The 25,496-nt window shown below is 33.8% G+C and overlaps 1 protein-coding gene across 2 annotated transcripts in view; it reads left to right on the top strand.

Moving 5' to 3' along the window:
- Window positions 1–676: 676 nt before the first annotated feature.
- Window positions 677–25,496, top strand: part of LOC127833604 (uncharacterized) — a 29,612-nt gene continuing 4,792 nt past the window's right edge. The window contains exons 1-5 of one of the 2 annotated variants that reach the window (XM_052358955.1): window positions 677–1,122; window positions 5,492–6,011; window positions 6,234–6,392; window positions 9,027–9,516; window positions 12,184–13,923. In XM_052358955.1, coding sequence (XP_052214915.1) covers window positions 5,496–6,011; window positions 6,234–6,392; window positions 9,027–9,516; window positions 12,184–13,923 — 2,905 coding nt within the window. In that variant the 5' untranslated portion in view covers window positions 677–1,122; window positions 5,492–5,495. The remainder of the gene's footprint in view (window positions 1,123–5,491; window positions 6,012–6,233; window positions 6,393–9,026; window positions 9,517–12,183; window positions 13,924–25,496) is intronic. The other variant, XM_052358956.1, reaches the window with a different exon arrangement.

A 25,496-nucleotide genomic window follows, 5' to 3' on the forward strand; every position in this document is an offset into this window, starting at 1 on the left:
AATATACAGTGTACAATCAACGAACCCGAACCCTTTGAGCAAAGGCCAATGTTACACCAAATTTCACAGTTAAGGAACATTCGTTGTTCAGCTTATTATATATTAACAAGCATAACTGAACATGGTCTCAAAATATTGCAGACAAGCGTCTAGCTATGTCATAAAACATATCGATATCTTGAAAGTGACCTTGTTAATAATACATTATGCTTGCATTAACAACTCTGAGCTGTATGTCATAAATAACTTGAGACGAAACATTCAGTTAAGCAGGCTCAATTCTTAAAAAGTTACATCCTTATAGCAATCGGACAGCATTTCGGTCTACATCGACAACAGTTGAGGCTAAATTGTTAAAAGATTTGTTTCGGTTGTTTTTGATGCGTGTGTATTTTTTCACTTTTGTATTTAAATACATAATCTGTAAATGATATATTTGCCTTTCTATTAGTATGTCTGGGATAAAACTTTCTAAAGTTATTGTTTGAAGACAAGTACGCTGTACTTTATATCGTTTGTAAATAGTAACCGCGATCTACGGCTTCCGCTTTTAATAAAGATGCTTCTCTTCACGAGGGTCATTGAGATGACGTCAGACGGAATCCGGTTTTGCACACGCTACAATTAAACTATTTTGCACACGGTCATTCGAACGACGATAGGGAAGTCAATAACTAGTCGTGTACATTAGTATTAAAAGCTGAATGAATACTATTGTCTCGCAGTCTTTAAATATTTAGTGTTTACTGTTTATTTACAATAACAATTAAAGTTTATCTTTTTATTAATTGATAGTTTAAGATGAATCAAATTATGTGACCGCATATGTTTTCTTAGTTTCTGATAATGTTCGGTGCGTATCTTTTAAAATATATTTAAACATCAGCAAATAGCTGACACATAGTTATTTCTATGTAAGGATGAATAACAGCCAACGCAATGCAATACTGGGAAGTTTAAGTCGTCAGGACGATGATGGAAGTAGACGTTTAGATATAAAAGTATGTGATTTCTTGAAATACTTATGATCTATGTTTGGACTTTCGGAAAACCGATCGATATATTATGGGATCCATGAATAATAAGGATAGGCACAAATAAAAGTGATAGCGTGTGCTCTAGGTAAGTACTATAAGCTCGCAATTACAATTATGAACATTAAATTGCATATTCTAATGTGAATGCGTGCCGATACTATTGTTATGACGAAAACTTGTATCATGGAGTTAATGTTGAATTTGTCGTTCATCATTCATCAAAGAGTTTATTTTTCATCTTTGTCAGAGTTTATGGTAAATAATTTCATCATGGAGTCAATCGCTCATCATGTAGGTAGACTCTTATCATTCATCATTAAGTTAATGGTTAATCATTCATTAGGGAGTAAATGGTTCGTAATGAATCATAGATTTAAAGATTAATCGTTCAGCATGGAGTAAATCGTTCATCCTTTATCACGGAGTTTATGGTTCATCATCAAACATATACTTATTGGTTCATCATTCAGCATGGATTTCATCATTCATCATATAAGTAATTATCCATCATTTACTAATGAGTTATTTGTTCATCATTATTCATGGAGGTATCCGTTCATCATAGAGTTTTCGTTCAATAATATTTTTTTTCAAAGCATTAATTGTTCATTATTTATCATTGAGTTAATCGTACATCAATCATCATATATTAAATTGTTTCTCATTCATGACATAGTTAATGTTAAATCATTAATCATATAGTTTATATTGTCACCATTATTCATAGTTTTAATCGTTCATCATTTATCATAAAGTTAATCATTAGATTATTCGGTCATCATAGGGTTAATGATTCAATCAGTCGTCATAGGGTTAATAAGTCATCATTCCTTGTGAAGTAAAGTGCTCATCCTTTATCACGTAGATAATGGTTCATGAGTTTATCATTCACCATTTATCATTGAGATAATCAATCACCATTTACCTTATATTTTATCGTTCGTCTTTCATAATAGCACATCGTCTTGTAGTTTGAGGACAAACCCAGTGGGCACCCAAACGTTGCTGCAACGTTGTATTTAGGTTGCAGTCAAACGTTGCAGTTTGGTTGTACCAATGGTGTATATGAAAGTTTTCCCGACGTTTTTTCCAAACGTTGCTTCAACGTTGTATTTAGGTCGCATTAAATTCTATTTAAAATAATATATATATATATATATATATATATATATATATATATATATATATATATATATATATATATATAGATATATATATATATATATATATATATATATATATATATATATACATGTATATAAATATATAAATAAAATAATATAAAAAAATGCTCAGTGTGTGGGATTCGAACCCACCAACTCCCGATCGCTAGGCGGACACCTCATCCACTACCCCCCGGGGACTGTTCTAATTGACAAAAATGTTGAATATTCATTTTTGATTGAAACTTTGAAACTAGATTCTACCATTTTAATGGATAACACAACTTAAACAATATATTTTATCCGGCGATTTTGAGTTAAAGTGCATCTTTAGCATCTTTAAGTTTAAGCAACTGAATTGTAAAATTAAAAAAATTGAATTTCTAAAATTTACAAGAAATCATATCTTCATTGATGCTTTGCATGAACTGTATTATTATAAAGTACGATCCTACTCGGGGAGCGTTTCATTGTCACCTCTGTAGACACCAAGTACTTGTTCTTTCTAGGAAATGGACTCGCCAGTGTGCATATCTGCCGATAACACTCGAAAGGGCGGTTGGCAGTAAATAGTTTTTATTTGTATATTATTTAAAAAAAAGAATTAAAAAATACTACGTTTGAATGCAACCTTAATACAACGTTGCAGCAACGTTGGAAAAAAACGTCGGGAAAACTTTCATATACACCATTGTGACACCAAACTGCAACGTTTGAATGCAACCTAAATACAACATTGCAGCAACGTTGGAAAAAACGTCGGGAAAACTTTCATATACACCATTGTGACAACCAAACTGCAACGTTCGAATGCAACCTAAATACAACGTTGCAGCAACGTTGGAAAAAAAGTTGGGAAAACTTTCATATACACCATTGTGACAACCATACTGCAACGTTTGATGAAACGTCCGGGTAATGTTTTGTATGCAACGTTGTGGCAACGTTCGGTAATTGTTGCCGACGTTGCGACCTAAATATTACGTTGCAGCAACGTTCGCAAAACGTTTGATGCCTACTGGGAAGGCGGGACAGTGTCGGTAAAAAACAGAATACGCTGCTTTGATTAGTATTGTATTAATATTAATATTCATCTGTATAAATATATAATTCAAGTCAATGTATATTCTAAACGTAATTTGATAATACAAATAAAACAAAAACAACACAACACTGTGTGTAAATAACAACTTAGTGAATGTAAGGGATATTGTAAATGATTGATTAGCAATTTGGTCAATTCACTAACATGTAATTAACTGGGTCAATTTAAAGGAAACGCGTGTAAACATACAAGATGTCACATTGAAAGCCACAGCTTTATAAAACTTTGTCAAATCGTTATTTCCAATAAATCTACAGAGCTTTAATCACGGCCACGTAGGTTGACAAAATTTGCAGGGCGTCACATTTAAGAAAAAATGCTTGTGAACACAATTGAAGTCACAATAATTGCCAAACATTAATGGAACGTGGTCGAAATATTTGTTCTAATGATGCCTTAGTTGATTTTGAAATCTATTTGTCTATAGTTAAAGCTTGTGAATATTACCTGCTCATACAAACAACTTATTACAGTACTTCACACTGAAACTTGAAAAATATTCGGGATTAAATACTCATGTTGATGATTAATAACATGCTTCGATAAGTAACTCCCATACTTACCCTTATTTTTCATTCATGACTACAGCCTTATCTATAGGTAACCCCCATCAGAAGTAGCGTTATGTACATCTTGATAATCCGCATCCTTTAAGAACTGAATGCCTGACAGATTATATATAGCGCATATTTTGCATTATTATTTAATTGAATTTCATTAAGAAAATGAACAAGGAAACATATGAAATATTCATAATTGTACATAATTAATACAATGTAAACACAAAAAAAGGATTTTTTCCAAAATTATGTATCCAATACCATTACTATTTGTAAAGCATACACAATTTGCATGAACCTTGTTGTTAAAATTTGTTTAAAAATAAAGAACACAATTGTATTATTTTGTTTATGATAAAACCAAACATCCATAGAAAGTAATCGCATTTATATTTTACTTGAACATGATTTAAAGAAAAAAGAACATATCACAAATAACATAATATAACTTTATCAAATTAAGATAAATAAAAAAACATCGTTTATAAAAATAATTCAATACAGATACATGATATGTTTTGATATTTAAGTCTTATTTTCACATGTTTTACAAAAGAAGACTTAACGAATAAATGGCCAGATTCAGCAAGTATTTGTAACTAGACCTCTCATGGGTTGGAAATCTATCTCAAAATAAAGAACTCTGTTTATAAACCTTATAAATCAGGCATAGTTTCACATCATAATGTATTCAGAGCTACACCCTACAAAGGTGTCGCATTATTTAATCATTAAGAATTCACTGTGCTTTATTGGACAGATTTATACGACGTTATAATTTAGAAAATCAATCCGATTATATTTTGAAAATAAGTGTTTTGTTACGTAATGCTATTTTACAATAAAGTTCTTTATGGAATAATGCCTTGTTAAAAAAATGTGTGTGACAAGTTTTTTTTAGGCCAAGAATGTACAATTCATATTCAATGCCATCGTCTAAAACCCACGTTTGAACCATTCTGCTGCTCTTCATTTATCGACCGTGGGACATTACGAACTCTTCACCGTTTTAGGGTGTGTCAAATCCAGTAATTTCATTGGTTCCCTCACGATTTCATGAGGATTTTTTTACTAATGATACAACGCGTTCTATAGAGACTTCGGGTTTGTTGTCAAAATAGCGTCGTCTGTAGAAATGTTATTACTTCGTGCATGCGAATACTTTAAAATTGACAATTTAGACGACTTTCAGAGTATAATTGTTCCCTTTAATAATGCTACAACAAAACACACATTTACTTTATATGGCGACCGCCATTATCCAGGCGAAGCAATTACACTTCCAAAGCGAAGAGTATTATTTTGTAAACTGCGATTTCATTGGTCTTCCGAAAGGTTACAGTAAATGTCAAAACGGCGTGCATTGCTTATATTGTCTCACGGCTAATGCTTGAGAGTAACGGAATGAATTAGTCGTGGGTAACCGACGATGATTCAATGCGTACAAATGGAAATGTGACTTTATCCACAAATATATCCATGCAATAAAGACCATGCAATACGTATAATTTCCTATTTTCGGACATTGTATTTTGGCAATAATTGTGTGCAACTAAATTTCGGCACAGGAACAAAGTATTGTAAAACATCCGAAAACTTACGTTTGAGCGGTGATTTTTATTTCAGCGAGATGGCCGCCACCGACAATGAGACCAATAACTGGTTCAAGGCATGCTTAGCACTCAATATAACGAAGGAAGGACTAGCTAACTTTCTGGTCTCAGAATTACAGAAAGTTCACGTAACCGTTGGTAGTAGTTGTGGTAACTGCTGCATTGAAACACTCATCCCGTGTCCAACGCAACCGTATTGTAGCAAGCGGATAAAGTCTTATTGCCCTTTCCACAAATCACAGAAACCGCAGCAATGCTTTACGTGTGATAAAGTAAAAAAGAATATAACATCAAATCACAGATACAATAACCCGTCCTGGCGGAACACAGATGCGAAAAAATGGGCAAGCGATTATTGGGAAATAGGCAAATGTTTCCTCCCTCCAGACGGATATAGCAGCGTTTTATCGGTCCAAGAATCGGACTTCAATGGCGTGATAAGCATCCTGTTGAACTGCACACATTTCCAGAACTGTCTCTCCCCTTCAAGTCTATCTCCTCCACCACCAAATAAGCAATCTCCGCTCGAAATGGTATTTTTCAAGCAAGAGGTTTAATGCATACAAAATATTATGTTTATTAATTTTACTGGTAACTAAATTTATTTGCGATGAGTCATTTTAAATTGTTGTGGTATAATTTATATTATTATTTTATATAATATGGGTTCTTAAACACTACCTAAAGTAATATTTGAGATTAGATAAACATAGCACTTGATCATTTTCCACAATGCTTCCATAATTGTTGCTTAGGTCCGTCAGATAGGCCGAGATGTGCGTCACACTTCCGACTGCAAGGTCACAGACGCTGATCTCCAGGGTTATTTCCAGAGACTGTCCACGCTACTGGCTGATCCAAAGTGCTTATTACATGACCATTCAGCCACGATAGCGCTTACTAGACTTAATGATGTAAGTCCATGAATAACAAGGACCTGTTTACGTATTTGTTCAAAACAGTTTGTAAAATTAAAAAAAAAATCACAGCAAAGTATTTTTTATGGCACACTATCATAAGCGACGAAAATAATACTAAGTCAATAAAAATGAGTTATGAAAAGGATTGTTTATAATTGTAGGAAATAGCATACACAGCATTTAATTTCCTCACAAAGTGGGAGGCATTGAACTTGCCTGTACGTATTAACATAAGAACATAAAGAGGTTGTGCGGACGTTATTATTTGTTAAACAATGTTCTGGTGGAGAAATATATTATACAAACATGAACATTACCAGAAAATAATCGGACGTTGCACAAAACGTGAGCAACACTAAAATGGATGTGTATTTATTATTTTTATATTAATATCTTTGATATATACATACTGGTTTAATCTAATATCTTGGACACGGCCTCATTATTTACAAATTTTAATAATAATATTTTCCAATGAAGATGTTAATTTTATTAAGTGAAAAAACTTAGTGATGGTAAGTGTTGTTTTTTTATTTTACCTAAAGGGAAATGATACCGTGTGAAAAATTTAACTTTTGCCTAGAACCAAATCTTGTTTTTTTCATAATGCGTAACGTGCTCGTCGTAAGCTTTTCTAATGGCCCATTGTCCGTCGTCTGCTGTCAACATTTGCCCAGAGATCAATTGCGAAGCCTCATGTGTAGCCCATTCTTTACAAAACTAGCTAAGAACATTTGTCTTGGTTATATCTCGGCCGAGAGCAATATTGTGACAACTCTGGAGACCTTTATTGCCCTTTTTTCACTGAATTTGGTCAGAACCTTTGACTTTTGATATGAATTCATATATTGTTCTTGGCCGTTGAAAATCATGCCCGCCATGGAGCAGGGCTGTATTCATTATAAGGATTAATCTAAGGTGAAGCTTGAAAACACTCCTAAGTTCGCACGTATTGCTCAATCTTCATGAATTTTGCTCACAACATTATGTCCTCATTACTTATCAACTGACTTCAAAACTTTGTCGCATGTTGAGAAAATTAAGGTTACAATTCAAATTAATGAACAAGCGTATACACACTTAAGAGGCCACATTTATTTCTTCATACTACTAGATCAGAATATTGGTCCTTATGGTATTGGCCGTTTAGTTGCAATTCGGGTCTGTAGAAGTCAATAACAAGGCCAGTAGGTCTAATTTTAATTAAAAACCTTAAGAATACTCTAGCGGACACTTACATTTCCCTATCTACATGAAACTTTATCAGACCGTTTGTCCAAATATATTTTACGCGAGTTTGAAACTAGTTCAAGTGGGGTCAAAACTAAGTTAAATTTATTTAAAACCTTCTTTAACTCTCTAGGTCACATGTATTGCCCAACATACACGAAATATCTTCAGAACATTTGTATTTCGGCGGTTATCGAAATTTGTTTATATGAAGCAACTAGGTTACTAAGTCAAATCAAAGAAAACGCTTGTAAAAACTCTAGAAACAACAGTTTTTGTTCAATATTTGCTAAATTAGTCGTGCATGAGAATGAAATAAAAGTGATATAAGTTGGTTTCAGATCGTATTGCCATTAAATAGTTCTCATAGTTGTCATACACTAAAAATCCAAAACTCATGAACATATGTTCTGTATGACCACTATGAAATGATAATACACACGTATTAATATGTACGTTATTATATATTATATTAATAATATATTGAGCACGATTATTATTGTTATTATTATTATTATTATTGTTATTATTATTATTATCATTATTATTATAATTATAATTATTATTATTTTTATTTTTTTTATTATTATTATATAGTTTTTAGAAACTTACACCTAAAAAAATCCCATTGGAAAAAAATCCCATGGGAAAAAATCCCATGGGAAAAATCCCATGGGAAAAAAATCCCATGGGATTTTTTAATTTTTTTTAAACACGATTCAACGCGTTAAAATCGCGAGAATTGTTCATCATTTGTTAAAATGTTGTGTTTCTGAACGTTACATGAATAAATCTCTAAAAATCTGAAAAAATCCCATGGGATTTTTTTTTCCCATAAAAAAATGGGATTTTTTTTCTATCAACGAAAATTGAACGAAAATAAGCACAAATGCTTAAACAAATCTTAAAATCGATAACTTAGCCTAAACGCACGTGTTTTATTTTTTTGAAATCCCATGGGATTTTTTTCTCCCATAAAAAAAGCTGGAGAAAAATCCCATGGGTGAAACCGAAATTCCCATGGGAAAAGAAAAAACCCATGGGAATATTCAAAAATCCCATGGGATTCCCAACTTTGCAAATAAAGTTCATAGTGAAGAAAACGCGTTATTTAAGCAAGAATAACCAATTATTAATCACAAGTAAGACTTTTATCTTATACTTTATCACAAATAAGCAAATCTTCAAGAAAAAGGTTACTTAAGTTTGCGAAATTTCGGTTTCGCAAAGTTTTTCCGGTGGCCGTTATATGTTCTTTAAAACCAGTATGGAATGATAAAATGATCATACTTCATATAAAAAATATCTATAATTGAGTTAACTGTGCACTACGATTGAGCATATAATGTATTTTTTTGTGCAACATATAACAAAACAACATGTCGGATTTGCCTGTAGTTGCAGAATGATCGCATGTCTCTAAAAGAAGTGTGCGAGCTGTTAAAAGAGGTGTTGAAAGAGGCTGATCAGTTGAAAGAGCGGTGTGAAGAGCTAATGGAAGAGGCAAAAGAGACCGGCGAACATTTTTCAAGGGAGGCTGAAAGAAACCTAGCAGAAGCCTTGCAAAAATTAGAAACTCTTATACAGGCTGGGGAACAACGAATTGACAGCAAGACGCAGCTTGGAGAGCAACGAATTGACAGCAAGACGCAGCTTGGAGAGCAACGAATTGACATCAAGACACAGCTTGGAGAGCAACGAATTGAAAGCAAGGTTCTTGTTGCTGAAAAACAAATTGAAACGAAGGGACACGATGTGGAACAAGACCTTGAAAGAAAAATAAAGGATGGGACACAACAAATCGCATACCATGTTCAGGATGGTATTGTGAGCTTGCAGCAGGCAGCGAACAAAACTGAAGCAGAAGACTATGAACGAGGCGTAGAAGGTTTGTTAATTGTTTTCTTTTTAATACATGTTAGTCTCAATATTGTAAATGCATGAACGCATTATCATAAAAAAACAGAACAAACCGATGGGCTAAATTTTGGAAAATTAATCCATTGTTCATTTGTTGATTGGTACCTATTGTTATACACTAAAGCCCTAATACGTTTGTTTTAGCTACACGTCTGCCTAATTCATCCCTGTGTAAGTCTGATTAAAGCTTGTTATTTGGCTTTTTAACATCAATATAATTATATGAACCTACTTCACTTGAAACTTAACATATGTCTTATGTAAGGTAACCGAAAAGGGCTCATCAATCTATTCTGCTATTGATCAGAATTGTAATCATTTTCTTCAACTAAGATAAACAGTTTACTGTTCATCATGCAAAGCCTTTATATCGATGTTTGTATGTACGTGTACTGATAATGTGTACTGATAATGAAAATAATGAATTGCAACTTCAAACTTATTAGGTGTCTTTGCTAAAGATCATGGACCAAGGACCATATTGTACAATGATTTCCAAGAACATGTTTCAGTAACATTTAGAATGTAAAGTTTACAAGTTCTGTATCAATTTATATATTTTTAGCTCATCTGAGCACAATGAGCTTATAGTGAACTTTTGTGATCGCCTTTTATTCTTCGTCCGTCATGCGCCGTCAACATTTACCTTGTTAACACTCCAGAGGCCACATTTATTGCCCAATCTTCATGAAATTTGGTCAGAAGATTGGTCTTATTGATATTTTGGACGAGTTCGAAAATGGTTATGTTTGCCTAAAAAACATGGCTGCCAAGGGGCGGGGCATTTTTCCTTATATGGCTAAATATATGGCTCTAGTAAAACCTTGTTAACACTTTAGAGGCCACATTTATTGTACGATCTTCGTGAAACTTGGTCAGAAGATTCATCCTATAAATATCTTGGAAGAGTTTGAAAATAATGCTGGTTACTCTAAAAACATGGCCACCAGGGGGATGGGCATTTTTCCTTATATGGCTTTATATGGCTTAAGTAAAACCTTGTTAACACTCTAGAGGCCACATTTATTGTCCGATCTTATGAAACTTGGTCAGAAGATTTGTCCTAATGATATCTTGGATGTGTTTGAAAATGGTTTTGGTTGCTTGAAAAACAGGACCACCAGGGGGCTGGGCATGTTTTCTTAAAAGGCTATATATGGCTTTAGTGAAACCTTGTTAACACTCTAGGGGCCACATTTATTGTCAGATCTTCATGAATCTTGATCAGAAGATTTATCCTGATGATATCTTAGACGAGTTTGAAAATTGTTCGGGTTTGTTGAAAAACATGGCCACCAGGGAGCGGGGCATTTTTCCTCATGTTGCTATAGTAAAATCTTGTTAACACTCTAGAGGCCACAACTATTTTCGATCATCATAAATCTTGGTCATTAGATGTGTCATAAATGGTATCTTAGATGTGTTGAAAAATAGTTGTTTATTTATTAATTCCAATAGATATAAATTTTACATATTAACACACGCAGTTTACATAAAACAAATTGAACATTATATTACCTTGCACACAAAAAGTGTAGTTAGTATAATAAGTTAGCAGCATAATAGTCGATGGCGTTATTTTAGGACATTTGTTTATTATTCTTTTCACTGATACATAACCGGTAGGTTATTTTGTGGGTTCTATCGTGGAAGAAAACTCAATTTGGCTGAACTATATATTTATTAATGATATTAAAATCATTAATATATCAAAGATGTGGAATCTTTGAAAGTAAAGCATCGAATCTCACTAACAATAATATAAATAATAGACAAATACAAGTAATGCATGATCCGACGGTGATCATGAAAAAACAAGCAATACAAAATGTAATTAAAACAACGAACATTGTGGAATTAATAAACACATTTACCTGAAATATATATTAATTAATGATATTAAAAATCATTAATATATCAAAGATGTGGAATCTTTGAAAGTAAAGCATTGAATGACAATAGCAATCATTCGATGCACGAGAACTAAGCAATTATTGTCATGTATGCCGCTTCTTAAACTTCAAATGTTAAAAGTAGTTTTAAGGCAGGAAATTTATTGAGGAAATTTCAGAAAACTTGTATGTTCTGACACAAGATAGATTTAGTTTTGCTTGATGCTCTCACTCTGTATTTTAAAACTATATCTAAATAAAACTCAACACTTCTGTACAGTCTTAATTTAAGGACTTTTATAAGTCCCATATCTTGAATTTGCATTTAAATAGTGGTATATTTCGTGTGTTATTTTTTAAACGAATCACAGGTTAAGGTGTGCGTGCAACACCATTATATCTGTGCAACTTAATTACATGTACTGAATGTACTGATATAGATCTAGTGCTGCCTATCACCAAGTAGTCTACATACTCTGGCTCATAACTCTTATCTGCAATCAAGCAGAATATTCTATTAGGGGCACATTGTATGTTCAAATAAAGGTAGATGTGTAATATACTTAAGGCATGCCTTTAAAACGGTCCATGTGGCTCTGTAACAACTACAATATAACTTGTGTAACATATCATTTGAACAGTTTTAGAGCACTTAATAATGGCCACTTATTGTGTTCTTTAATATCATTACACATGTTTAGAATGCCTACCTATCATAAGCAAATCCTGTGCTATAATTTCAGACCTTCGGCAACGTTTGATACTGCTGTACAATGACAAGACTTGTTTTGTGCCACTGTCAACATTAAATCAAAGTCTTGATAAGCGAATAACAGACATATATGCAACACCCAAACTACACCAAATCAAAATAGAAAAAGACGGGAAACACGTGAAAACAGAAACACTAGTACTGACTTACAAAGAACTATTTTACACTGACGATAAATCAAATCAACGTATATACGTACAGGGCGAACCCGGTAGAGGAAAATCTACGTTTGCAGTTAAGTTAGTTCATGATTGGTGCAACGAACATCAGCCTTCATCGACAGCTTCCATAAAAAGTACAGCATTTGAAGATAAGCTTACCATTCAGAAATTCAAGTTGTTATTTTTTATTGCGTTAAGAGATTCTAGGAAACAGACGGATGTAACGCAGATGATAAAGAAACAGCTAATTGATCAAATCTTTTCCGAAGACGAACGCGCCGACGTATACAAACTTTTCGTGCATATTATGAAATCTGAAATTTGCCTCGTAGTACGAGAAGGCCTAGATGAATGGACGTCTCCTGATGGTAGTAACCTAGCTGAACCTTCCATGGCTGGATTTTCTAAGGACAAGTGCACTGTACTTACAACATCTCGACCATGGAAACTGGCTGAAAGTATCAAAAACTCGCAAATCGACATTCTGGTAGAGATCGAGGGGATAAGCTGTCCAAACTCATTTAGTACAAATATACTTCGATGCATAATTGACCAGAGGACAAATCTAAAAGAAACTGTGTATAAATTTGAGTTATTCATAAAAAGATGTAATCTCAAATCGTTATCATCCTCACCAATGTTGTACGCGCTGGTGATCTGTACCTGGGTCGAGACGATTGGGGAGGAAGAACATTTGAAAGGATCGTCAGTTTGTGCACTGTACACACTACTGCTTGAAAGTCTTTGCACAAAGGCAAACAGTGCAACTGGTTATTTTAACGATTCCAATGCACCACCAGTGCAATGTTTTTCTAGAACAAAATACCTACAGCCAAACATTGGACTCTTAAATAAGCTCGCTGTTGCAGCTTGCGAATTGCTATTTTCCTCTGAAAGAGAAACAACTATTGTATTCAATGATAGACAATTGTCTAACTATTTTTCTTATGAAGAGTTTACAGGTTGCAAGATGTTTGCACTTAAGGCAGGAATAATAACAAACAGGAAACAGAAAAGTTGGTCAGAGAACTCCAACTCGTTCATACACAAAACTGTACAAGAATTCCTCGCAGCATATCATGTGGCATGCAATCCAAAAGCCATTGATGACATCATTTCAAGACAATGCTTTAACAATTCACATCTAGAAATATCGCAAGTTCTCATATTTGTGTGTGGAATGAACATTTCCGCTGCGAATAAACTGTCGGCTTTGATGAATCAATCTTGCGTTGAAAATTGCGGTGCTTCAGGGCATTACGCCTGTGCGTTTCAGAAAGTCATTGAGTCTGGAATCAGAGAGGCAGTAGCCAACAAGCAGGATGACATTCGCCTGAAGCTCAGCCACTTTTACATTACTCCAAGCAACTTGAGAGATTTAAACTTGATATGGTCTACAAACACGTCCAATGTGAATTCATTGAATTTCTTGAATATAAATCGGAGTTCACTTTCACGTGATGAGCAAACATCTCATTTTGAAGTAAACCTGCCATTGTGCCACAAGTTGAAATGGTTGGAATTACGCGGAAACGGCATATTGCTTACAGGTAAACAACTATAATATACGATATATCATAAATGCATTAAATGTTGATTAAGAAAGTTATTAGAATAATAAGCTCTATGTCGACATGGATTTTATATTTATAGGCGTTTGTTTTATGACTAATAATAGACACATGTACTTTTCTTTCATAGAAATGGCAGCAAATCATAAGACCTCACTTTAAAACTCTATTATCATCTTTACCTATAATGGCGCTGTCAGTATAATAGAACGATTTATCGCACCTAGTAGACAAATGTTTGGCAAAAAAAATTAAGTTGAAAAAACATGTAACAGAAAACGCAGTATTTGTAGAATTCTCTTAAGTTGTTGTAAAACTTTATTGAATAATTGTTATGCCCCCCTTCGAAGAAGAGGGGGTATATTGCTTTGCTCATGTCGGTCTGTCGGTCGGTCGGTCTGTCGGTCCGTCCACCAGGTGGTTGTCAGACAATAACTCAAGAACGCTTGGGCTTAGGATCATGAAACTTCATAGGTACATTGATCGACTCGCAGATGACCCCTATTGATTTTGAGGTCACTAGGTCAAAGGTCAAGGTCACGGTGACCAGAAATAGTAAAATGGTTTTTGAATGATAACTCAAGAACGCATACGCCAAGGATCATGAAACTTCATGGGTAGATTGATCATGACTCGCAGATGACCCCTATTGATTTTGAGGTCACTAGGTCAAAGGTCAAGGTCACGGTGACCCGAAATAGTAAAATGGTTTTCGGATGATAACTCAAGAACGCAAACGCCTAGGATCATGAAACTTCATAGGTAGATTGATCATGACTTGCAGATTACCCCTATTGATTTTGAGGTCACAAGGTCAAAGGTCAAGGTCACGGTGACCCGAAATAGTAAAATGATTTTCGGATGATAACTCAAGAACGCTTTTGCCTAGGATCATGACACTTCATAGGTACATTGATCGTGACCCGCAGATGACCCCTATTGATTTTCAGGTCACTAGGTCAAAGGTCAAGGTCACAGTGACAAAAATCGTATTCACACAATGGCTGCCACTATAACGGGCAGCCCATATGGGGCATGCATGTTTTACAAACAGCCCTTGTTATTTTACACTTCGTACGCAACCAATATAATTACTGAAAGTCAAAAAGATCAAATACCCTGATTGGGCTGATGAAATTTTCAAAAGCATATTCACTACTAAAAAATCAACTAATTATAAAAGTAGCTACAGCCTCTTTGTTGTTTTGGAAACTGCCTCGTAAATGCCGATGGACTTTATGAAACAGGGATGAACATTCTAGTGAACAAATACGCTCACGCTGAAAATAAATCATTGTATTTACACTTTCTCCACGTCTTCTTATTTTAATTCTCTTGTGTTTAGAATTGGGTATACATGTTTTTTATATTTCGTCCATTTGCAATGTCATGATCGTTTACACAAATCGTAAAACCATTTTTAATAGATGCTAGCATGTGTTAAGCATTCATAATATTATTGGCAAATCACATGAGTTAATTGTGTGTATGGTCATTAAACATGAATACCATATTAAATATATGTTTTCTGACACCCCTTTTTGCCAAAATAATTATTTTTCGTGACTTAATTCTCGGACAAGTGCGTTTTCGTCTATACTTAAGGACTCTGAATTTGCGGACAGTTTACAGCGCTATTTTACCATATTTCGGCACTGTTTTCGCTTATCTAGTGTATATTCGACTAGGATTTGTACAAAGGAATTAATGTCATAAAACCTCGGAGACGCATGCCTTAGGGCAATGAACCATAAAATCTGCGTCATTGGGGAAATAACCATGTATATGGGTATGAAACAATCACTTCACCCAACAATAATTTAAATGATATCTTTCATATTATTGAAGCGGTATGTTTAAAGCGAGATTATACGATATTGTCAACTATTTATGAATTTATATAAAATGAGTAGAAAATTTCTTAAACATATATTTCAATATAAATTAAAATAAAGGTTAAGAATAACATGTGTCGAAAATGCAAAATAAGCCAGATATTTAATTCTGAAATCGAAAACGTATGTACAGTCGAATTCGCCAGCATGTAAATCATGCATGTACGATGTGAATCTAAATTTAATTTAATGGTTCATTGTAAATTCCTGCAACGAATCTATTCATACGACACAAGAACACTTACTCTGATTCTAATAAAAAGACGAATGCTTCGGTTATTGTTGGAAAATATGTTTGAAATATCTTCGTCACAATCGGCTCGGGGCGCTAATTTGTCTTTGCTGCATTTTATAAAATTCGTCTTCAATGTATACCTTTTCTTGCCTATTTTGTGTTATTGTAACATATTTTTATCAATATATAGTAATTTAACACATAAGAAAATCGTATAATCTCGCTTTAAAGTTTTTTCCTTTTTTGTTCTGTATTATTTCAGGAAAGAGTTAGTAAAGCTGTGAAGTTGAAATCATTTCAAAGCAGAAACATTATTGTGCATTGATTTATTGCTTTTATTTCAATTCAATTTTAAAAAATCGGACATTTAATTTTTGTCACTAAATTTTCCGACACCTGTATTTTTTATGCCCCCCTTCGAAGAAGAGGGGGTATATTGCTTTGCTCATGTCGGTCTGTCGGTCGGTCTGTCGGTCGGTCCGTCCACCAGGTGGTTGTCAGACGATAACTCAAGAACGCTTGGGCCTAGGATCATGAAACTTCATAGGTACATTGATCATGACTCGCAGATGACCCCTATTGATTTTGAGGACACTAGGTCAAAGGTCAAGGTCACGGTGACCAGAAATAGTAAAATGGTTTTTGAATGATAACTCAAGAACGCATACGCCTAGGATCATGAAACTTCATGGGTAGATTGATCATGACTTGCAGATGACCCCTATTGATTTTGAGGTCACTAGGTCAAAGGTCAAGGTCACGGTGACCCGAAATAGTAAAATGGTTTCCGGATGATAACTCAAGAACGCATACGCCTAGGATCATGAAACTTCATGGGTAGATTGATCATGATTCGCAGAAGACCCCTATTGATTTTGAGGTCACTAGGTCAAAGGTCAAGGTCACGGTGACCCGAAATAGTAAAATGGTTTTCGGATGATAACTCAAGAACGCATACGCCTAGGATCATGAAACTTCATAGGTAGATTGATCATGACTTGCAGATGACCCCTATTGATTTTGGGGTCACAATGTCAAAGGTCAAGGTCACGGTGACCCGAAATAGTAAAATGATTTTCAGATGATAACTCAAGAACGCTTTTGCCAAGGATCATGACACTTCATAGGTACATTGATCGTGACCCGCAGATGACCCCTATTGATTTTCAGGTCACTAGGTCAAAGGTCAAGGTCACAGTGACAAAAATCGTATTCACACAATGGCTGCCACTACAATGGACAGCCCATATGGGGGGCGTGCATGTTTTACAAACAGCCCTTGTTTTTTCCGTATCTAAATTTTCGGTCACGAAAAAAAATAATTAAGTGTCCGAAAACTTAGAGTAATTACGGTATGCAGTTCATGCTGATTTCCAAAACCGACGCAACCATAACTACTTTGACCACATAAATGCGTACATAATGAAGTAAACATAGCATATTTAATAATTGTTGATGCTTGTTTGCTTCATGTTGTATTCCGAAATAAATAATTGTATAATCAAATTCATACGTACATTGGAAACTGCTAGAGCGTAAGGCATTTGCAAGTACTATAGCAAACATTTATTATATTGTCCATGTATAGTCCTTAAATATGCCACTTAAATCCTGTCAAGTATAGCATATTTATTTAATCAAAACAATTCGAAGATTACATTTGAATGTCAACTAACAATTTAAAATTAGTAATAATTATGATATTAACAATGTTTTAATTTCCACACAGGTAAGCACACCTTCTAATAACTAACACACATGATCGTTAACGTCGGGACCGAACTCGTAATGACTCTTTAAGATATAAAAACACACTTTTGAAACAAATGAAGAAACAATAAATGAATAAAGCTAACCATCTAGATTGATCACATTCTTGACAATCATCATCGGTCTCTGTGTGTCTGCCTCTGGCAACTCTAAGCACAGACTCTGATTTCCAGCAGTTATGATCGTGAAATACATCGCGACGACTCTCTTATCCTAGGGTAGTTTTGTACTGTTTCATACGTTTATGCAATTAAATATAAAATACATTTTAAGAGCATTTACGAATATCAACGAACACACATTGAAATAGTTTTTACTCGCATTCAGCGCATTCATATTTATGTAAACTTATTTGGATAGGTCAATCTGAAAGTGAGGCACAAATCAAACTGACAAAATGTGGCATTGCAAAGTTAGTAGGCAAACCCAGTTAATCTAGTCAAACATTGCTTAACCGTTGATGTTCGCTTTTTATAAAATCTTCTGAAATACGCACTACGAACTATGTGAAACGTATATCTACATTTTATACTGCAAGCAAAGTCCTGGATATGTGATGAGTACCTGTCGCTTAAAAGTCAATGCTAATGATAAACTATAGTATTACATTCATATGTGGATGTTCATTTATTTTTGCCAGGTATTGTTTCCATTCGAAACTGTCTATAACAATTGTGACACCCCGATAGTGTGTTACTTTGCTATGCTACAATGAGTGCGACGCAAATAATGTAAGAATACGGACTAGTAAAATCTCCGTTTAACAATTAAATCAAAATTATACTAAATTGTTAAAAAAACAAGTTATGCATATCCACATGCATATTCATATGTTCAATCAAGACTTAGTTGCTTACTCTTATGTTTGAGTTATTTCACATTTCAACTTTATATATTTTCGATTAAAATTAATGTGTTCATATAAAGCCAGTGTCTTTGCAATGTGTAATAAGGTAAGAAACTGCCAATTTCAGGAACATTAAACACATATGTAAATTTTTAGCGCCTTTTATAAAGTACGCGTATTCCTGTTAATATTATTGCAATACTATTAACTATTCTTAAACGTCGACCATAAATAAGCTGTTAAAAACCTCTGGAACAAACGAAATTTAATGTTTTACTGTGTGTATAATTAATGTTATCCGTGCACGAGTGTTTTTAAAACTTATTATTGTGTCGAGTTCCTTTATTGTGTCTCATTGGTTAGGCAATTAGTGTCATGCTACATATAAAGAACCACATTATATAATAAGGTTTCTCTCCTGGAGCAGCTGCAGAGTCACTGTTTGTGTTTGCTATCAGTGTTAGTAGTGGTTATGCGGATTTTGACGTTTGTGAGGATATATCGCTTAGAAATCGCTTTGTGATTTCGGACAATTGAGAAAATGACGGAAAATGGCAAGCCGTGACAAAGAAAAGAAAAAAGGCAAGTTGTAGTAGCAGTGAAAGTTTTGCTTACTTGTCTACTGATGAGAAACTAAACAGTATATTCGCTCAGTTAAACAAAAACTTTGAAAAGATAAGTGATGTAGAAAACGCGTGCAGGAGGGACGTCCAAAATGTGAACAAGTACTGTAGCGAACTTGAAAACAAAATTATCAAAATGGGACAATTGTGTGAGAGACAGGAGCATATGTCAAAGGTACTGTGCTATAGATCAATAGACATTGAGGCACGGAGCATGAGAAACAATTTAATATTTTACGGAGTAACGGAAAAGTTGACGCACAAATTCGGAGATGAACACTTAGTATTTCGTTTTTTGGAAAATGAGTTAAACATAAACACAGAAGATATCTTTATTGAGAGGGCACATCGATTAGGGCGAACGTCCCCGCAAGCATACAGAGATGGATGTGACCAGAAGCGTCCTTTAATCGCAATGTTTAGGGACTATAATGACACAGAAGTGATCATGAGGAAAGTGTATCTTCTGAAGAACAGCGGCTTCGGGATTAATAGGCAATACTCAAAAGAAATATCTACAGCAAGTTCGGCACTATACAAGTCAGCAGAAGCAGTGGATGCCAGATCGAACAGAAGAAATGTCCAGATACGCTACCCAGCCAAGTTATTTATTGACGGCAGGTGCGTAAAAGATATGTTCCCTGATTGGTTTGAAACGTCTTAGGGACAAATAGACTCGTCGGATTTAATACCAAGTTAACAAAAGAAGAAGACTTAGGCACAAAGTCAAAATCAAGGGCGTATTCCAATGAGACAATAGTAGATACTCTCGAAAGCAACGTCTTTATTGAGGACAAGAACGCATCATTACAGACAAGACCCGCCCACACAAATGCAAACAATCCAGAAAATAGGTCAGGCACGTGCGATGAACTAAAAGAATGTACATAAACTGTTGACTGACCCGAACGTGCACAACAATCCACATATCGTCAAAAAGCACAAGTAAAAATAACAAAACAACAAGAAATGACAACAACGAGACTTCTAATTATCCAACCCCTATACGAGGAACAGCGAGCAAAACGTGATAAGCGAGCATACCATTGGCAGTCATTGTGATAAAAATAGCGTGGGGAGAAAGAAACTTTCTGTGGGATCCCAATCTTGTAAACAGCGTACAGCGGATGGAGATTCGAAACAAGACAATGTGAAAGGCCGCAAAGCTGGAGTGACCAATCAGACACCAATCGACAAAAATAAGTAGGACGGCAATGAGGTCAACAACGAGATCAACCTGTGTTTACTAAATGTTCATGGACTTATTGGTAAACAATATAACAAACTTGACAGTACAGAAATAAAATTACTATTTAGTTCATATGACATTTTATTGCTGACAGAAACATGGTCAAATGATATCTTTAATTATAATGTTGAGAATTTTACATCCTTTACTTTACACAGACAAATTAAATTAAAAAACTCTAAAAGAAGTACAGTTCGTTGCCCTGTTCCGACGGGATTTTGACATCGACAGGCCAAATTGTATCAAAACATTCAATGATAAAGAATGTTTATGCTGGGATAGGTCGACCAATTACTTGCCTTAATTATCACAAAAGATTAACCTGAAGTTCAAAATATTTTTTCTCAGATTTATAAATATTGACAGCGCACTATGTTGCCCTGTTCCGGTGCCTCTTTTCAGTTCCGACGGTTCACCGTTATTTTTACATACCCGTCAAAATCACTAAAAGAGGTACATTAGGGGAATGCAAAACGTCTTAATATGCTGCAGAAATAATATTTGGATAACTATTGGGAACTGGCGCCATGGTTAGGTACGAAATTGAAGATAGCGTCATGAAAGGCTATCACCAATTTAAAATAAGGCCTCCAATGCATACCGAGTTAGATGTGGACTTGGAATATACAAATCTACATGAGTATTATTATGTATCATGTTCATAATAAACTGAAAAAATATGTAACATTTATTAATAATACAAGTGATTGTATAATGTGGATTAAACTAGATGGAAAATTGTTTAATTTGAACAATAATTTAAAAATGTGTTTAGTTTACAATGCACCACAAGGCAGTGGAAGAGAGTACCTTTCAGAAAATAATGCTTTTCAATTGATTTCAGATGACATTCTTCATTTTAAAAATGAGTATGAGTATGAAAATTGTGAATTCCTTATATGTGGAGAATTTAATGCTAGAGTTGGGGAAAAACCAGATTTTGTGTTAAATGACCCTGTTCATGTCTGTGTAGAAAATGTGTTACCTGATGATTATGTACAAGATGTAAACTTATCAAGATGTAACCTAGATAAAACTGTAAATGAGTATGGGAGTTATTATTGGATTTGTGTAAAATGTCAGGTTTAAGAATAGTAAATGGTAGACTAGGTTTAGATAGAAATATAGGAAAACACACATTTATAAGTTCACAGGGTTGTAGCACCATTGGTCTTGTTCTCTGTAAAAGTAATATGTTTCCATTGATTCATAAGTTTGAAGTTTTAGATCCTAACATTTTATCAGATCATTGTGTAGTACAAATTAGTATTGAGTGTAGAACTGAGATAGATGTTTATTCCAATAGTAATAGCCTGCCACATGGAAAATGATACTGAAAAGCTACCATACACTTATAAATGGAATAATGAAAACAAACTGGATTATATTAATTCTTTTAATTGTGAAGATGTAGTAAATACCTTTGAAACTATTAGTGGCTGTATAGATCAAACTCAAAACAGTAACTCATTGGATAGTTATTTACCCCAATTTTGTGATGTATTTGAAAATATGTGTTCACCATTATTTTAAAAAAAAGATTGTTGACAATACAAAGTTTGTTGATAAAAACAATATTGATTATGCTGCCCATGTTGATAATGAAAGTAGGTATTTAAACAAAATGTTATTTTATGAATCTTAATATGTACAGACATTATCCCTCGGAGGAAAATAGACAAAGCATGGTAGAATGTAGGAGCCTTTATAAAAGTACAATTAGGAAAAAGAAATATGCTTATAATAAAAATCAAACAACGAAATTAGAAAATGCAAGACATACAAATGCAAAACTTTAAAGGAAAATGTTAAAGAATAATACATGCACAGATAGTAAGCAAGATAAGTAGTAGGGAGTTTTTAAACTATTTAAAATCAATTCATGACCCTAACTCTAGATTTTATCAAGCTGATAAAGATGTTTTGTTTTATCAGGACCAGTACTTAAATGGAGAATTAAATATAGTGTTTAGTGAGTTAAATGCAGCATTTACTGATCAAGAAATTATAAGTGCTTGTAAGCAAATTCTTACTGGTAAATCAGGTGGCCCTGATTATCTGCTTAATAAATTTTGTAAATTTGGAATTAGAAGTAAAAGTTTCTTAACAGTTGTTTGTTATTTGTTTAATAAATTCTTTAAATATGGACATTTTCCTGAAGTGTGGTGTGAGGGGTTTATTAGTGATAAACAGGATGTTAATAGTTACAGAGGGATAACATTATTAAGTACTTTTGGGAAATTATTTACTAAAGTCATTAACAATAGACTTAACAAATGGGCTGAACACTATCATGTCTACATAGAGACACAAGCAGGATTCAGGCAAAATATGGGAACTGTTGATAACATTTTTGTAATACACGGTGTAATTAATTATTTAATAAATGAACAAATAAGATTGTATGCCGTATTTGTTGATTACACCAAAGCGTTCGATTATTTGGTTAGGGATATCATATGGTATAAATTGTTGAAGCTAGGCGTTAGAGGAAAAATGCTTGATATCATAAAATCTATGTATACAAATGTTAAATCAAAAATAAAATTAGGTAATACAATAAGTAATGAAGATTTTTCCTGTTTTTTTAGGAGTTAAACAGGGATAATCATTATCACCTTTCCTATTTTCTATTTATTTGATCGACATTGAAGAATATTATATGTTAAATGGTTTTAAAGGAATAGATATTGGTATGCTAAAATTATTTTTGTTGCTATATGCAGATGACATTATAATTATGGCAGAAACTGAGGATGAACTAATTAAAGGTCTGTCTTTGTTAGAGGAATATTGTGATAGGTGGAAATTATGTGTTAACACAAATAAAACAAAGGTTATTGGTTTTAAAAAAAGGGGACAACTTAGGAGGGATATTATTTTTTTTACAAAGACCCAGCATTACAAATTGTTAAATCATTTACATATTTAGGAATTTTATTCACTACAGGAGGATCTTTTGCAAATACCTTTGAAACACTTGCAGGCTGTTTTCAAGCTTAACTCATATTTAATAAATTATCCAACAATTTCAATACTTACCAAATTAGAGTTGTTTGATCAGCTTGTTAAGTCCCCCACTATAGTAGTTGGGGACATATTGTTTTTGCCCTGTCTGTCTGTTGGTCTGTTTGCGCCAACTTTAACATTTTGCAATAACTTTTGCTATATTGAAGATAGCAACTTCATATTTGGCATGCATGTGTATCTAATGAAACTGCGCATTTTGAGTGGTGAAAGGTCAAGGTCATCCTTCAAGGTCAGAAGTCAAATATATGTGGCCAAAATCGCTCATTTTATGAATACTTTTGCAATATTGAAGATAGCAACTTGATATTTGGCATGCATGTGTATCTCATGGAGCTGCACATTTTGAGTGGTGAAAGGTCAAGGTCAATGTCATCCTTCAAGGTCAGAGGTCAAATATATGTGGCCCAAATCGCTTATTTTAAAAATACTTTTGCAATATTGAAGATAGCAACTTGATATTTGGCATGCATGTGCATCTCATGGAGCTGCACATTTTGAGTGGTGAAAGGTCAAGGTCATCCTTCAAAGTCAGAGGTCAAATATATGTGGCCCAAATCGCTTATTTAATGAATACTTTTGCAATATTGAAGACTGCAACTTGATATTTGGCTTGCATGTGTATCTCATGGAGCTGCACATTTTGAGTGGTGAAAGGTCAAGGTCATCCTTCACAAGGTCAAGGTCATCCTTCAAGGTCAAACGTCATATAGGGGAACATTGTGTTTCACAAACACATCTTGTTTTTCCAATTTTAAATTATGGGTCAGAAATATGGGGCTTACCTGAGTCAATGGCACTTGAAAGAGTTCACCTTAATTTTTGCAAAAGAACTACTTGGCGTGAAAATTCAAACACAAAATAATTTTGTATATGGGGAACTTGGAAGAACATCCTTGATAACTAAAAGAGCCATATAAATGTAATACGGTATTGGTTGAAAATTATACAGTTAGAAGATCATAAGTATGTAAAGTGTATTAATAGCCACATGTGTGAGAATTTAATAAATAAACCAAATAAACATTTTTGGGCAAAATCTGTATGTAATCTTTTGCAAATCTAAGGCTTCCAATATGCATGGCTGAATTAAGCTGTAGGTGATGAAAAGAGTCTTTGGTAAAGTCTAGATTAAATGATACATTAATCCAAAATTGGATGTCAGAACTTAATGATTCATCAAGAGCAATAAGTTACAGGCAGTTTTGTAAATTTTAATTCCAGCCTTACTTAAAAAATGTTAGCATAATTAAGTTTATATATGATCTCTGTAGATTACGGGTTTCATCCCATATATTAGAAATAGAATCAGGCAGATGGCATCAACCTTAAGCCATACCATTTCAAGATAGAAAATGTCAACATTGCAATGTCCTTGAGGATGAATATCATTTTGTACTAGAATGCTCTTTATATGATGATATTAAGAAATTGTATATAAATAAATATTACTGGAAAATACCAAATATGATAACTTTTATTGAAATAATGCAATCGGATAATACAAGTACCAACAGAAACTTAGCTATGTATGTACATAAAGCATTTAGTCAAAGAAACCTTTATAAATATTATCATTAATTGTATTTAATGCATTACCCAAACTTCTCGCTCTTTACTCTAGTAGTTTCGTCTTTGTTGTTTTTGATGTTACCGTTAAAGCATTGATGGTGAAATAGATTATAAACGTTGTAATCTAAAAAATGTGTCATAGACCTTTTCATGTATTGATACAAGTACTTTATTTAACAAATATGAAATTCAATACTGATCACATGTCATGCCTTTATATATGTTACTATGTTTTGATCACGTGTACTCATGGACAGTTTGTCTATTGTATATATTGATAAAACCTATAAACCTATCATTATTTCATGTCCTAATACTTTATATCGGGCGGTGC

Source organism: Dreissena polymorpha, chromosome 6 (assembly GCF_020536995.1).
Source record: "Dreissena polymorpha isolate Duluth1 chromosome 6, UMN_Dpol_1.0, whole genome shotgun sequence".
NCBI lineage: Eukaryota > Metazoa > Mollusca > Bivalvia > Myida > Dreissenidae > Dreissena > Dreissena polymorpha.